Source organism: Mesoplodon densirostris, chromosome 18 (assembly GCF_025265405.1).
Source record: "Mesoplodon densirostris isolate mMesDen1 chromosome 18, mMesDen1 primary haplotype, whole genome shotgun sequence".
NCBI classification, from domain to species: Eukaryota; Metazoa; Chordata; class Mammalia; order Artiodactyla; family Ziphiidae; genus Mesoplodon; species Mesoplodon densirostris.
Genome location: NC_082678.1, coordinates 63,110,264 through 63,126,587, shown reverse-complemented (window position 1 = coordinate 63,126,587; position 16,324 = coordinate 63,110,264). Strand labels below are relative to the sequence as shown.

Here is a 16,324-nt window from a genome sequence, read left to right as displayed (position 1 = left end):
TGGGCAAGCAGGCAGTTGGTGGGACTCAACCTTGCATTTCCCAGGTCTTCACCCACATGCGTTTCCTACAAGTGCAGAGGAAGCCAGGAGGCCTGCTTTTCTCCAGCTATGCATGTTCCATGACTTGGGGTGGAGTGGCACAGGGACATGAGTGTGTGGGGGGGAGGGACAGTGCACCTTGTTTCCAGTTTATGACGCTCCCTACGCACCTGTGGCGGGGCAGGGATGGGGGGTCAGTGTTGCAAGATCTGAAATCCAGTTCAAGCAGGCTTTGGTCTCTGGTGCTGTGAGTATATTTCTGGCCACCCTGTTCCTTGTCTGCGCACGGAGGTGCTGTGACAGCAGTGAGGAGAGGCCCCGGGAGAGCAGGTGGAGGGGACTCTGCTGCTCTGTCTTGGGGACAGTGGCGTGGTGGCCAGGGGGCCCACATGTGCCCTGACCCCTGAATGGAACTGATCTGCCCCATGTCACTGACTGCCAGCGGGCGTGGCTCTGAGCCGCTCTGCTCTCGCCTCTCAAGTTCACCTCAAGGAGGCAGGTTTCTTGCTGACTCCACTGGCAAGACACGCGCTGTTCCGCACCCTTGGAATGAGAGGCCTTGCTAATCCAGTCCCAGCCTCTGCCAGATCAGGAGCTGTCAAGTCAAGTCAGGGCCATTTTGGGTACTGGTGCACAATCCCAGACCAGCGTGCTGGTCCTGGACACAGGTCACACTTGGTGACGGCCAGCAGGCTTTTCTTGGGCTGCAGCTGGAGGGAGGTGTGTGCTGGGGGGCTCAGGGGGGGATGTGCGGACTCCACATCCCCGCCCCCGAGTGGCCTCCCCACGTCCTGCCCATCCCAGCCGGCCCCAGCGGACAGAGGAGGGAGCAGGACTCTGCATGGTGGAGTGGCTGGCCCCAGGCCACAGAGTTATTTAGGGGCAAAAGCACTGTGAGTCCAGGTCTGTCTGTGCTTTCTGATGAACCAGGCCATCTCCCAGGACGGGTCAAAGTGAGGGACGAAGGCCAGAGCAGGAGCCTGGAACGGTATTCCAGCTGTCTCTGCCCAAACCCAGACCCAGTATTAATTGGCATACTGATAATTCAAGGGTATAGACCTAAAGCGTGCCTCCCCCATGACGTGGCCTCTGCAGCCATATCCCATAACAGAATAAATGAGGCGTGGCCTCTGGCTATCCAGGAGCTCTTTAAAGATGCCTGAGTGAGATGTAGTGTTGACAGGAGCCCTAGCCCCGAGGGTCATTAGTTGTTTTGTCATTGAAGAAGTGCTCTTGGCAGGAGCTCAGGAAGACAGAAGTAGTGGAGGAGGGAAGGGAGGGAAAGGAAATGGGGTGGCTGGCTGCCCGTAAGTTCCTGGGGCTCTTGTCCATAGCCGGAGGCATTCCTGCCTCCTTGGGGGACCATCTGCTGCACAGGAACCCTATGGGCCATGGGAGACTGAACTCCACCAACCTCCCACCAGCTTTCTGGCTGCATGACTTTGTGTATGGGTGTTGGGGGCAGATTTCACCTCCGACCCTCCACTTCCTCATCCATAAAATGTGGGGTGGGCTGATGGGTCAGTGGAACGTTGTACTTGAGGCCAGGAGACCCAGGTCCTGATGCAAAACTCTCAGTTGAGAAGCACACAGTCCCTTGCTGTCCTTTGAAGCATTTACATGATTAAGAACTTGGGCTTTAGAGTCAGAAGAGGTGGGAGGTGAGATTCTGTTTCATCTACTAGTTGGGCAACCTTCGGCAAATCATTTAGCTTTCTGAGCTTGTCTTAAACTGTCTGGAAAATGGAGTTAGTAATGATTCCACCTTCACACAGCTATCTTTTTTAAAAATTTCTTTATTATTTATTTTATTTTGGCTGCATTGGGTCTTCATTGCTGCGCGCAGTCTTTTCTCTAGTTGGGGAGAGGGGGGGCTACTCTTCGTTGCGGTGCGCGGGCTTCTCATTGCAGTGGCTTCTGTTGTTGTGGAGCACGGGCTCTAGGCACGTGGGCTTCAGTAGTTGTGGCACTCGGGTTCAGTAGTTGTGGCTCCCGGGCTCTAGGGGGCAGGCTCAGTAGTTGTGGTGCACGGGCTTAGTTGCTCTGCAGCATGTAGGATCTGCCCGGACCAGGGCTCGAACCCGTGTCCCCTGCATTGGCAGGCGGATTCTTAACCACTGCGCCACCAGGGAATCCCCACACAGCTATCTTGAGGATTAAGTGAGGTGATACACTGGCAGGGCCTTGGCGAGGGGGTGCTCCTCCCGGCCACTCATCACTGTTGACTAACAGTGGTTACTCAGCGGGCAGGGGAGGCCTGTCTGCCAGCCCACAGGACTGCATTTCATTCGCCCTCTCAGTAAATGGTAACAGACAGACCCTTCCTAATGTTTACAAGTAATGGATTGGGCTGGCTTCTCGGTGCTGTGCTTTACCCATATTTCTGCTGACAGTCTGTTACTGCGTGGAGAGAGTTGTTGGAAAAGAGCTGCTTTGATCAAAGCAATCTTTATAGAGGATCTTTCAGTGTATTTGTTCCACAATCACAGACAGCACTTACTGGGCACCTTGTCTGGATATGGCACAAATGAAGTGTGTGTGTGTGTGTGTGTGTGTGTGAGAGAGAGAGAGAGAGAGAGAGAGGAGAGGAGAGGATAGAGAGAGAGAGGGAAGGAGAGAGAGAGAGGGAGGGAGGGAGGGAGAGAGAGAGGCGGTGGGGGGCGGGATTTGTTTTTGCCTTGAAGTCAGTGTATCAGCTGAGTAAGGCTCAGGACACTTGAAAAGTCTCAGGGTTATGACAGATTCCCAGCCGCTGGAGGTGGGAAGGACACTTTCTAATATAATCTTTGGTTAAGCCTTTTCTTTCTCCTCCTCTTCTTCCTTTCTGGGGGTTTGAATGGTCTTTTCTTGACAGTATTTAACACAGCCTCTTGAAGGTTATATATGTGCAAAGTGAAGCAAAGTCCATTTTTAGAGGAAAATTTTTATTTCTGTCTTTGAAAGTAAATGTTGCTCATTATAGATAATTTGAAAAATATAACAAATAAAAAGCAAAAATAGTCCCTGTTCCCCACAACAGTCCTTGTTAGGAACCGGGGGTGTTTATCTCCAGTTACTCAGTAGTTAGTACTAGGCATCTTCTCCATGCAGGCTCCTTCTAGAAGCCAGGGATGCAGCGGCAAAGAAGACAAGGTCCCCCTTCCCTGGAGCTTACATGCGAATGGAAGGAGGTCACTGACAAAGGTCAAACAAATACAGAGGATAATGTGGGGGGGGGGAGATAAATTTTGCAAAGGAAATGAAACAGGGTGGTTTGATAGGTGGTGAGTTGGGGCAGAGGAGAGTCAGAGGGGTTGAAGATGTGGCATTTGAACTGGTGTCTAAAGCATGCAGGAGGGCCAGGCGGGCAGAGAGCAGGGGGAAAGCGTTTAGGTGGAGGGAATACTAAGGACACAGGCCTTGGGTGGGGGGGCCCTGCTTAGGGCAGGTGAGGAGCAGAAGGAAGGCCGGCACGGCTGGGCATGCGGGGTAAGGAGGGGCCTTGCGTGTTACCATGTGGGGCAGTGCAAAGCCTCTGGAGGGTTTGAGGTAGGGGGTGAGCTGCATAGGCTTCTGTTTTTAGAATGTTTCTCAGTGGCTGTGTGGAGAGTGCATTGTGGGGGCTCCAGTGGAAGGAGGGGAGCAGTCAGGAGGATGTGGAGAGATGCTCGAGGGAGGGACCGTGCCAGCTTGGATGAGGAGGCAGTCTTTTTACTGGATTTTTTTTAACGTATCTGGGATCATAGTATCTGTCTATCTCTATATGTGTTTTGGCTTGTGGCTTGCAGAATCTTAGCTCCCCAACCAGGGATCGAACCCGGGCCATGGCAGTGAAAGCGCTGAGTCCTAACCACTGGGCCACCAGGGAATTCCCCACAGTATCTATACTTTATATTTGTGTTTATATGGAGACTACTGATTGCTTTCCAGGCACTGTGCATTATGTTAAGCACTCTATAAGTACCTTGTCTCATTCATTTCTCACACAGCCCTATGAGGCAGGCATTGTAATCTCCATTTGCAGATGAAAAAACTAGAACTAAGAGAGGTAGGTTTAAAAAAAGGAAAAAAAAAAATTCACTAGTAGTTCCTGTCCTCACAACAGACCTTACTAGGAAATGTGGAATATTTTTTTCTGGTCCTTTATTCACAAACACCCAAGTTTATACCGTATAGGTGGCGGAATGAGAAATCAAACCTAAGTCTGACTCACTTCACAGCTTAACCACTACCCGGTGCATTTTAAAACCTTCCTGTGATATTAATGTTATTGTATAAGCATGTCCCCAAATATACTAGCTCAGCTTGTAGATCAGTCATCTGTTGCCATGACAGTGTTTACCAAACACTCACAAATACTTGGTAGCATATACACATGAGGGTTTATTGTTCACTCGTCTGAAATTGCTGTGGGTTGGTCAGGTAGCTCTGCTGATCTTGGCTAGACTCGCACATCTCAGGCACAAGTGATCTGGGCTGACCTAGACTGGCCTGCCCCACGTGCCCTTCACCCCCCCAGGAGGCTAGACCAAGCATGCATATATGGTGGTGACGAAAGTGCTGCAGAGAAGCAGCAGGACATGCAAAACCTCTTTAGGCCCAGCCTCGGAACTGACACTCTGTCACTTCTGCCACAAGGCCAGCCCAGATTCAAGGGGTGGGGAAAGAGACTCAGCCTGGAACTGCAGAGTCACGTGGAGCAGGACGTGGGTAGAGGGAGGGATGAGACCTCTGGCCATTAGGACATTGTCGCCTTTGCAGAGTGCTTGTTGGACAAGTTAACAGGTTCCTGCCATCGGAATAGAGACTAGCTAAATCATCCTCAGAGTTCAGAAAGCCTGCATCCTTAGGGTGTACTTTTAAGGCCTCTATTTAATCTTTGCACCTAGCATGGTAACACTTTACATACCCTCGAGTGTTACTGCAGTCTTCTAAGTTAATTGGCACCCTGTAATGTAAGGATTCTCGGAAGCTGGGTGTTTTGCAGTGAAGGGAGCCCTGATGATGGTTTTCTTCTGAAAGCAGTTGGTACAAAGAGGGTCAGAAGTGCTATTTCAAACTCAAATTATGACTCTCTAGGGTCAAAGAGGTCGTGAGAAGCAAACAGACCACAGACTCATTATGGGAAGGAGAGGAAGATCATGAACCAAACTGAATCACAAGGAATTTCACCCATCAGTTCTAAGAGAGAACCCATTGGCCAAAACCAAATTATTTTCTCTCTTCTCAGCATTCTTTTTTTTTTTTTTTTTTTTTTGGCGGTATGCGGGCCTCTCACTGTTGTGGCCTCTCCCATTGTGGAGCACAGGCTCTGGACGTGCAGGCTCAGTGGCCATGGCTCACGGGCCCAGCCGCTCCATGGCATGTGGGATCTTCCCAGACCGGGGCACGAACCCGCATCCCCTGCATCGGCAGGCGGACTCTCAACCACTGTGCCACCAGGGAAGCCCCTCAGTATTCTTTATAGGGGATAATGTTCACCAGCTGGCTGACGCTCATCAGTGGTAACACTAGGATATGGTGTCTGTCCTGACAGTACGGCTGTGTTTAACCTCCTGAATGGGGAGCACTTCAGAAAGGTTGGAGATGCTGTAATTAGTCTTAAGGGTTAAGTCGTAAATGTAGCTACAGTTTATTACTTTGATGCAGCCATAAACTAAAGAAATAAACCATCAATTTGAGATTGGGACACGGAACACAGATTGTGGCTGTACCCATTCATTGATGCCTTCTAGCTAATCAGCTAATTGAACATGAGATGCTAAATTCTTGTTAAGTATGTAAGAATAAAAAACATCCTATCTTCAGTTATGCTGTTTGGAGGTTTAGGCATGCCTACTCTATGACAAATGTGGAGGCCAATTTTGGGTTTGAAGGTAACTTCTAATCTTCTAGATTTAAGCCCTTTGTTCCACCCTTTCCACCAGAAATCCTCCTTGGCTCTCCTGGAAGTGACTTTCATTAAGATGCTTTTAAAAAGAAGAAAACAATGTTCCAGCAAACTGCAGAGTCTACACCATGGGGTTGATCCTGTCCACCCCTGATATTTCAAAGAAAGCCTTGGAGAAATACCAAGCTCAGACTTAACAAATACAGGAAGAAACCACATGCTCATCTCAACAGATACTAAAAAAAGTCATTTGAGGAAATGTAGTATGTGATTTCTGATTTTAAAAAAACAACTCTCAGTGCAGTAGGGATAGAAGGGTTGGAAATGCCTTAGCTTGTCAAACTGTTATCTGCTAGGATTCTGTAATAGACCTTAAGGATATGAAGCATTAAAAGTTTTTTCATTGAAGTCTGGGACAAGCAGGGACCTCCAGTCTCATCCCTTTTACCTATTGCCTTGCAGAGCCCAGCCAGTGCAGTGAGGTGTGCTTTTAGGTAGGAATTATAAACATTGAGGCAACAACTATCTCTAGAGGCAGAAAAGATAATTTACCTAAAAAACTCAGAGAAGTTAGAACTATTAGAACTAATAAGGGAGTAAAGTGGCTGGATATAAACCCAGCATTTTAAAACCAGTAGCTTCTTATATGTCAGCAGTAACCAATTAGTAAGTCTAACAAGGGGAATTTACACTAGCAACAACTATGAGAAAACATTGAAGGGATAAACTTAGCAAAAAATGTGAGAGTTTAAAGTGAAGAAAACTGTGAAACTTAAAGATGTAAGAAAAAGAACAAAAAATAAAAATGGGGAGTATACTAAGGTTATATTGAATATTTAAAAGGTATCAGTTGTCCCTAAATTAACCTATGGCTTTCATGCAATCTTCATTCAAAAATCCCATTAATAATTTTAAATATAACTTAATATATCCTGAAATTCATCTAGAAGACTGTAAGAATACTGAATAAAATTTTACGAAAAGAACAGTAAAGAGGGAAGAACTTGCCCTATCAAATGTCAAACCTTACTTACCATTATATTAAGGCACTTGGAGAATACTGTGTAAAGCCCCTTGCATGTACTTTATACAAAAATAAATCTTAGGTGATTCAAAATCCTAAAAATATAAATTAATTATAGTTGTATTAGAGAAAAGTATAGAGTAATATATGTACACACACGTATGTACACACATGTATATGTATACATACATACTTGTATACGTGCATGCATATAATATAATTTGGGGATAGAGAAGGTATGAAATTAGAGGCCATAAAGGAGAAAACTAAGACATTATTACCATATTACAGTGTAAGATCTCGTCAATAGTGCAAAACTCTATAAGCAAGGTTAGAAAACAAACAGTCTGGGAGAAAATATTTTCTACAAATAAAACAGATGAAAGGATTATATCCATCGTCCATAAAGAGTTATTTCTATAAAGGATTCTTACAAATGAATCAGCAACAAAATCCATTTAAAAAGAAGCAAAAGATATGAAGAGGGTGGTATACAGGAGAAGAAATAGATCCAATAGACATGTGAGATGCTCAGTCTCACTAGTAACAAGGAAATGTAAATTCAACAATAGTGATATTTGTATATATCAGATTGGCAACATTTTAAAAATTAATATTTAATTGTACAAAAATGCACTCTTAGAAATGTTGGTATAGATAAGATTCAGCAATGCTTTTAGAAATATAAAATATACATGTCTTTTGCATGAGCAGTCTCACTTCTAGACATCCCTTCTCTAAAAATGCTCACATACCTAAAAATCCTTCCATTGGGGAATGATTAAGTAAATTGTTACATATCCAAGCTATGGAATACTACTCACCCTCTAAAAAGAACAGAGTAGTTCCGTTTGTACTAACATGGGAAATTGCATATGGTATACTGGTATATTGAAAAAGTAATTTAAGATCTGTGGGTAGTATAATCCTATTTGGGTTAAATCATTTATATGTAAAAACCAAGGATTGAGAGGTTCACACCAAGCAGTTAAGGGTGGACTCCTCTGGGAAGAGCAGCAAGGTAGATTGGGGGTAAGGGAGACACATTTCTGCATTTGTTGAAATTTTGCAATGAACATCCTTGGTAATTTAAAAAATTAATGTAATGATGCATTCTTAACTTGAAAAAAAATTTTGTTTTTTTTAAATTTTGCCGTACGCGGGCCCCTCACTGTTGTGGCCTCTCCCGTTGCGGAGCACAGGCTCTGGACGCGCAGGCTCAGCGGCCATGGCTCACGGGCCCAGCCACTCCGCGGCATGTGGGATCTTCCCGGACCGGGTCACGAACCCATGTCCCCTGCATCGGCAGTGGACTCTCAACCACTGCGCCACCAGGGAAGCCCTTAACTTGAAAATTCTTATATTAAAAATTTGCAAATCCACAAAAGGTAGGACAAAATAATAAAGATCCTCCTCCCTGTTACTCAGTGATACTATGGACACTTAGGAATAAAGGGGGAAAAATGAGTCTACCAGAGTTAATACAGTAGAAAATATAGACAAACAAGATGATGCAAGGATATCTTGGGAGAAAAGAGACCCGGCTGTGTTTCTCATGTCCTTTGCTGGTTGCTCTGTGATGCTGGGGAAGCTATTGAAAGCCATTGACTCGTCTGTGGTCCAGTTAGGTTTTCTCTGTGCTGCAGGTAGGGCTGACCTACTTCCATTGGAAGAAAGGGCTCGAGAGAAAGAATGCAGATAAAGCTTCTGCTTAAATGTGAAGTGTTATTGTTAGAATGTTCATGAATGAATGACAGCGCCCAGCATCTCAGAGGGCCCCCATTAAATGAGGAGTATTCTTTGTAGAAGCAGAACTCTGAAGTAGGCACCACTGTGAGGAGTGGGGTGGGGATAAAATAGAGAAAACATGAAAGACCATGTGGTCTGGTAGAGGAGGGGGTGTGTGTGTGTAAACCTTAACATGTATAAATCAATAAAGGGGATTTAAATACAACATAATTAACAGAATACTGAAGTACTAGGGAAGAACTTGAAGTAACTTTGAGCAATTAGATTTGGGAAATATTAATTAAGAGATGCTTCCAGAGGGGAGCAGAGGGTGTATCTACCTGTGGGTGTGTGTATGTGATGCGGGGGTGATGCATGGGGCATGGTGGTTGAACTGAGAGGGCATTGGGTAGCTTTATTATTAAGTTCAGAGAGAGTTTCTAAAGGGAAAGTAAAATACCCGTTTGACTCAGATATGGTCCATTTTCTGAGGCAATGTCGAGAGGCACAAGATCAAATCTAGCTTGACACCATCCAGTGCAGAACTCAGCAGCCTCTAGAAGCTGGAGCTGAACTGAGCGTGGCTAATGAGAAATCTCCATCCTCTGCCAATGGCTTGGGACCCATCTCTTCCTCTTTGGCAAGCAGGATACAAAGAGAGCTCAAAGCAGAGTGGGGACCAAAAGGTCCCCAGAACGTTCATTCTGCAAGCTCCCCACCAGGCCTTTCCGGAAGGCAGACAAGCCTGGTTTCACAGGTTAGCCAGAAAGCAAATCGATGGCTTTGCTCTTCAACCCGGGGTAGTTTCTAATGGCACCTACAGGATACTCCACGTGGCGTCCAGCCTTCAGCAGTGAGGGAGAAGAGGACGTGTGCTAAACCGAGCTGAGCTGTATCCTCTCACTTATTCTCTGGGCGTGAAAGGGGTGATTGTAAAATTCAAATGAAACTAGAAGTTGAGGTTCAGAGCTCCCCGCATAAACGCTGCAGTCTGTTATTCCAAAATGCAGTCCACCCTTCTTCGAGGACCTTTGTGCGTTTCAGTGGTTTGGTTTGCAGAACCGTCAAGTGGAAGTTAGATCATCTCCATTGCATCTTTTCCATTTTGCTCAATATTCCTTGAATGCACACATGGGTTAGCACCACAGCCTGGTAGCTCGTCTCCTGTCTCCAGTCCTGCCCCCTTCAGTTCACTCCTCACACTTCTTTCCACACTTCAGCTCTGCTTATCACTTCAGTGCTCAGAACCGCACACTTCAGCTCTGCTATCTTCAGTGCTCAGAACCGCTCAGTGACATTCAAGGCCTTTTATAACATCCCTGCTGCCCACTTCCCTTGACCACATCTCTTGCATTTATGCCTCTCTCCTTTCCATCTTGTGTTCTGACACAGCTACCCAAGGCTACTTGTGGTGCCTCAAAAATGCAACCCCCTGTCTTGTATTTGTCCCTGGATTACCTTTTTTGCTAATTACTGTGTGTCTCAAGACGCCGCTATTCCAAGCATCTTCTCTAGGAGTGTTCCCTAACCTGCTTCGGGTTACGTCCTTTCCCCCCACACTCTGGAAGCACGTGTGGTTTCCTTTCATCCCTTCACTATATCTCACTGGCTAGTTTTGGTCTGATTCCCTGACTCCCCTGGAAAACACCTTAAAGGTAAAAAAGAGTACCTGACACATAGTTGGTGCTTCATGAATATGTTGTAGGACGGGATGAATGCATGTGTTTTTTTAATTTAGTTTGTGAATATGTGTATGTGGGTCCTTGTTTTCCCTGATCTGACCTGAGTAAAGCCATTCAGCCTGCTGTGCCTTCAGGAACGATGTTAGAGTCACATTTAAGTAAGTTTAAGACTCTTGCCCTCATCCTGAGCATCATCAAGTAGCTGTCTCCTGGGCCTCCTCCATAAAGTGTGCATGAATTAAAACTCCTGTGTTGTTCCAGGCCAGCTGTTGCCAGCCAACCGCAATACTCCGAGCCCCATTGACCCTGACACCATCCAGGTCCCGGTGGGCTATGAGCCAGACCCGGCCGACCTTGCCCTCTCCAGCATCCCCGGGCAGGAAATGTTTGACCCTCGCAAACGCAAGTTCTCTGAGGAAGAACTGAAGCCACAGCCTATGATTAAGAAAGCTCGCAAAGTCTTCATCCCAGATGATCTGAAGGTAAATTGGAACTGGTAATTAGGCTGTGGGCAAGTGGAGAGTGGGATCAAGAGGCAGATTAAGAGGGTGACCCCAGGAAAATCACACAAGCTAGTGAACAAAGACTTGGGATTTCTGATCCCATTTCTTGGCATGTGACGAGGCAAGTTGCTTCCTCTCTGGGTGTCTTCTGAACTACGCCTTTCATATCTTGATAATGCATAGATAGAAGGAAAAGCAATAAAATGGAGTGCTTTGCAGCCCATGAAGGAAGCAAACCCACTACTATCTGCAAGGAAACCTATGAAAGCCTAATAAAATCAAACCAGGATCTTTCAAGGTTGAAAAGAGAAAAAAAATTATTTGGGAAGGGCATCTGGACCTCATCGTCCCCAAGGGTTACCTTTCCTTTGGGAATTTAACACTAATTAACTGCTTCCATTTCTCTGTAGGCCTCAGGGAGTAACAGCCAGAGACAGGACCTCTCTCCACATTGCCAGCCTTGGATGCTAGGGTGGGACTTTTAAGGAAGCTGGTGGGTTACCTGACACTATTTATAAGTAATATTCACTCTGTGTCTCAAGTAAAGATCACTTGAGTATCTCAACAAAAGGTTAATTTGGGGTTGGTTTGTCTCTACTGTGTTGAAGGCACACATTATTTATAAAGGAAAATAGCCTTACCTTAGGAAATCAGATACAACTTGAAATTAATCTGACACATTTAATGATACCTTAGGAAGAGAATTCTAAACTTACGCCATGCCTACTAATACCAAAATAGAACCATTTTGATTACCCATTGCTTAGAATATTTTGTGTTTATGCTGCTTTCCAATCATATGGACAATAGAGTTATGATTGTATACATTCAAGGCATTGGAAGCAGACATAATTTTCTAACTGCTGACCACCATTTCTCAAACCTAAATACAGTTCACGTGAAGAGATACTCCTGTTGGGAAAATGGGAGTTTGGGACATTGTCCTGGAACTGATTTAGACCATTTACTTCTGCTTTTCATATATACAAAGAGCACTGGAGGAAAAAGTACCCAACAGATTTAAGTCACTGCTGCCATCCAATACCTCAGATTACCTTCAGCGATGCAGAATCATAAAATGTCCGGGTTTGGGGACTTCCCTGGTGGTGCCAGTGGTTAAGAACCCACCAGCCAATGCAGAGGACACGGGTTCGAGCCCTGGTCCGGGAAGATCCTACATGCCGCGGAGCAACTGTGCCTGTGCACCACAACTACTAAGCCTGCACTCTGGAGCCCGCGAGCCACAACTACTGAGCCCGTGTGCCGCAACTACTGAAGCCCACATGTCTAGAGCCCATGATCTGCAACAAGAGAAGCCACCACAAGAAGCCCTCTCACCACAACGAAGAGTAGTAGCCCCTGCTCGCTGCAACTAGAGAAAGCCCGCGTGCAGCCACAAAGACACAATGTAGCCAAAAATAAATAAATAAATAAACTTATTAAAAAATAAAATGTCGGGTTTTAAAAGGGACCTCAGAAATTCATTAGACCAAAGTGATCACTTTACCACTGAGGAAATGGAGACACAGAAAGGTACAGGTGAGCACTGCTAGTTAGTGTAAGGCCCAGCCTCGTCCCCAAGTCGGCTAGCTTCCAGAAAGGTCACTGAAGCACGTTGGCCCTGACAGGAGCTACATCGGGAGCCTTTGGGTGACAAATCAATAGCTGTCACCTTGAGAATCAAAAGAGGCAAGTGCATAGTAAAAACACCAGAAAATTGAAGCTAGTCAGGGAATCGATGGTTAGACTAAGATGGGGTAAGAAAGGGGCCCCATGGGATTAGGTCCTGGGCAATTAGGCATCTTCTTTCAGCTCATGCTTTTCCTCATCCTGTGTTCTTAGGCATACAATTCTGTGTGCATTTTGGAACTTGCCTCTTAAACTAAACCGGGGAGCCCATTCAGTAGGGATTTCCTCTTGAATGGAGGCAAGTTTGAAGGGATGCTGCTGAGTAGTAGATACAACTTCCAGCCAGACCTGCACATGGTCTCCAAATTTACAAATTTAAAGCAAAGAGCAAGCGTACTTAATTACCCCGGTAACCTCAGCAACAAAGAGGCCACGCGAAAAACGTCTGTGCTGGAATGATGCATGTTACTGCCACCGTGGCTGGGCCTGGCCTTCTCACGTGCCAGTGAGGGGCGCAGGCAGGAACGCTGTCTGTCCTGCCAGGTGTCCCTGGGTTCCTTCAGTTGTGAGTAAAGTCTCAGGCCCCAGAGCATGAGCAATGGTGAAGCAAGAAGCAGAGCTGTAAGATGTTTGTCATGTGGCAGGAGGGCTGAGCTGGGGCAGGTGGCCTCCAGCCCTGGATGAGCAGACCGAGTGAGTGAAGTGGCCCTCCCTGCCGCTGCCTGCAGTCTCTCTCTGGAGCCATTCATTTGGGTTAGCGGGCAGCCCCAGGAGGATGAAGGGGTGGCATACTGATTCCTAGCTGAGACTCAGTTTAATCGCCTTGGTGTCTTTCAAACACCCATTCGTTCACTTGACACATATTTTTCAAATGCTAGTGTCTGCCAGGTCCTGTGTCAGGGCCTGGGGATTCCCAGGGGAGCCGCTACTGACAGCCCCCAAGTGAGAAAAAGGGAGTGTTGACATGTCAGGGGGGGCCTGCTGGGCAGAGGTGTCATCAAACACCAGACCCCCAAGAGGATGGGACTGGGCTGAGGAGTTCTTTGCCAGGTAGGGCTACCTCCGTAGCCAGATGGCATCTGCCCCTGGGAGAGAGAGGGGAAGTGTACAGGTGATGTCTCAGCCCCACTCAATATCCCGCTCTCCCCGCCCCCCATTTCTGTGCTGACAAAGGTGGGAAAGCTGGTTTCTCTCGTCTGGGACGGTCCTGCCCGCCTTCTGCAGCCTCCGCTCCACTCCTGTTCCCAGCTCCCCTCCCACCTGAGATGGTCCCCATTCCACACCTCGCCTAGCTCATCTGCACATGTGGACAGGTGAGGCTGGGAAGTGAAAGCACCTTAGAAGCGAGAAGAGCTCAGAAACTGGTTGCTGCACTGAGGTCAGCTGGTGACGCCCCTGGTCCTTAAGACCTGGTCACAAACCAGCAAGTCCACGGCCTGTGGTGGCACCGCATCCCCATCCTCCTGCCGTCGCACACAGCTTCTCCTTGTCTTCGTGTACCCCTTCACTCCCCGGCCCCTGTGTGCAGGTCCTGACACATCCTAAGCCAACCCCTCTTTCCAATCGTCTTGGAAACTACACTCCAGGGAACACTGATGAGTATGGTAGATTCACTGATTGACCAAGGGGGTGGAATTGGGGCTTACAAAGTAACGCAGACAACCTCCGTCAGAGCTGGAGCTTTCACTGTTGTTAATGTGCCTTAGGCTCTCTCGCCCCTGTGGAGTCTTGTGCTCTCTTAGCTCCTCCCAGCTTCTCTGGGCCAGCAGCCTAGTCTCTCACCCCTTCCTCCCGCTCTGCTGCGCCCTTTCTGAAGGGAAGCAACAAATCCTGCCCCAAGCTTAATTATCCAGGTATTTTCCGAAGGGCAGCCTCCTCTCTAAGAAGAATTCTGGTACTAGCTATTATGAAGATCACCTTTTTCACTTTGTGACACATTATTATGAAAGGTATAGCAAGCTGGGAGTGGCTTATAAGTAAGAGAACAGTACTAGCTTGTGAAGGACAGATAGAAGGTGCCTCCGTATGCTTTCTGTCTCACACTTCCTGTCATTGTGCTGGGCAAGTGTTGGCACAGGATAAATGGCAGGGATGGCGCAGACCACTGACCTTCGACTTTGCTCGCAGCCTTGGCCTCAAACCATGTGACCTCCCCCAGTGCCAAATGCCTCTTGGAATCTGGGGGGAGGGGAAGAACTGGCTCACTCCCTTATTCTGGGTGGCACATAACTGCAGGTATTAGCTTTGCTAGGATTGAGGAATCTACTGTTGCAAGTTGTTGAAAAAAGGGGGTTGCAAAACCCACCAGGTGGCACCATAAATGGAAGAAGACTTACATTTCTCAGTCCTCCTAGGAGGGTGTTCCCTTTTTTGGCAGCGGGAGCAGTGATGGGGGGGAAAGGAGGGACTGCTTCCATGTTGACCACAGTTAAACATCACTTAGGCTCAGACAGCCTAGAAAACAGTTAAACAGGAAATTAGAGTAGTTATTGAAATGTTAGCCACCAATATGAGTATTGATCAGTGGCAGGTGGAACTTTTTTGTTCTTAATTGCCAAAGTACACATGCCCATTATAGAATAGTCTAGTAGTTCAGGAGGATATAAAATAAAAGGTGAAAGATCCTACCTCTCTCCTTGGCTCCCTCCTTCAATCCCCCTTCCAAAGCCACCACTTTCAATAGCTACGTATAAATCTTCTGGGCCTCTTTCCATGAATATATACTATTATAATTTTTTAACCGAAGTGGGATGAGGAACCTATTGATCTGCAAATTGCCACTGTTTCTACCCACATAGTGATACGTCGCTAGCATCTTTCTGGTTCAGCTGGATCATTATTTTTAACAGTTGTGTGAATCTATCATGATGTAGTTATTAAAGCTCCTGATAATTAGGGGGTTTTGCTCATTTTTTTCTATTACAAACAATGCTGCACTAAAAATTTGGGGCCCGTGGGTGCGCACGTGCGTGAGGACTGCACTAGGGTGTGAGCCCAGAGGCACGGTGCACATACTGCCAGGTCGCCTTCCAACAATACTGTATCAATTTATTCAGGAAAGCACGCTCCCAGGGAAGAAAAGGGTCTAACATTTCCAGCAAAGAGAGGGAAGGAGTTAGGCTTGTCCTTCAGGGAGTGCGGGAGGCCCGGCTTTGCTCGGGGACGGGCGCTCTGTTGGGCGGGAGAGGCGGCCCGGGGAAGGGTGGGTGCCGTCGGCTCTCAGAGCCGGAGCCGGAGCCGGGGGGCGGGAAGCCCGGTGGGGATGCGGGCCGCGGGCCGAGGTCTAACCGCGTCGGTGTGTGTCTCCCCCGCCCCGAGCAGGACGACAAGTACTGGGCGCGGCGCCGGAAGAACAACATGGCGGCCAAGCGCTCGCGTGATGCGCGGCGTCTCAAGGAGAACCAGATCGCCATCCGCGCGTCCTTCCTGGAGAAGGAGAACTCGGCGCTGCGCCAGGAGGTGGCCGACCTGCGCAAGGAGCTGGGCAAGTGCAAGAACATCCTGGCCAAGTACGAGGCCCGGCACGGGCCCCTGTAGGCCGGCTTCCGCGGGCGGCCTCAGGCCCCGGACAGGGGCCTCCTGGTTGATCGCACCGCACCTACCGACCTTTCTGACATCAGCACTTTACCAGATGCATCAACAGGACGGACTCACATTTTGGCGTGGGTGTGTGTATGTGCTTGTGCTCGTGTGGTCAACGGGTGTGTGTGCGTGTGTGTGTGTGTGTGTGCGCGTGCGTACGTGCGCGCGCGTCCCTTTGCACTTGCCATTTTGATAGCCCTCCATCGTCTTTTAGTTTCAAAATGAAAGGTGCCATGTTTTTACTGGACTGCGGAGACCTCTCGTGGGT

At 47.6% G+C, this 16,324-nt stretch overlaps 1 protein-coding gene across 1 annotated transcript in view; it reads left to right on the top strand.

Moving 5' to 3' along the window:
* The window catches only part of HLF (HLF transcription factor, PAR bZIP family member), a 50,351-nt gene extending 34,340 nt beyond the window's left edge, over positions 1–16,011 (top strand). The window contains exons 3-4 of the mRNA XM_060082040.1: positions 10,604–10,824; positions 15,796–16,011. Coding sequence (XP_059938023.1) covers positions 10,604–10,824; positions 15,796–16,011 — 437 coding nt within the window. The remainder of the gene's footprint in view (positions 1–10,603; positions 10,825–15,795) is intronic.
* Positions 16,012–16,324: the final 313 nt, after the last annotated feature.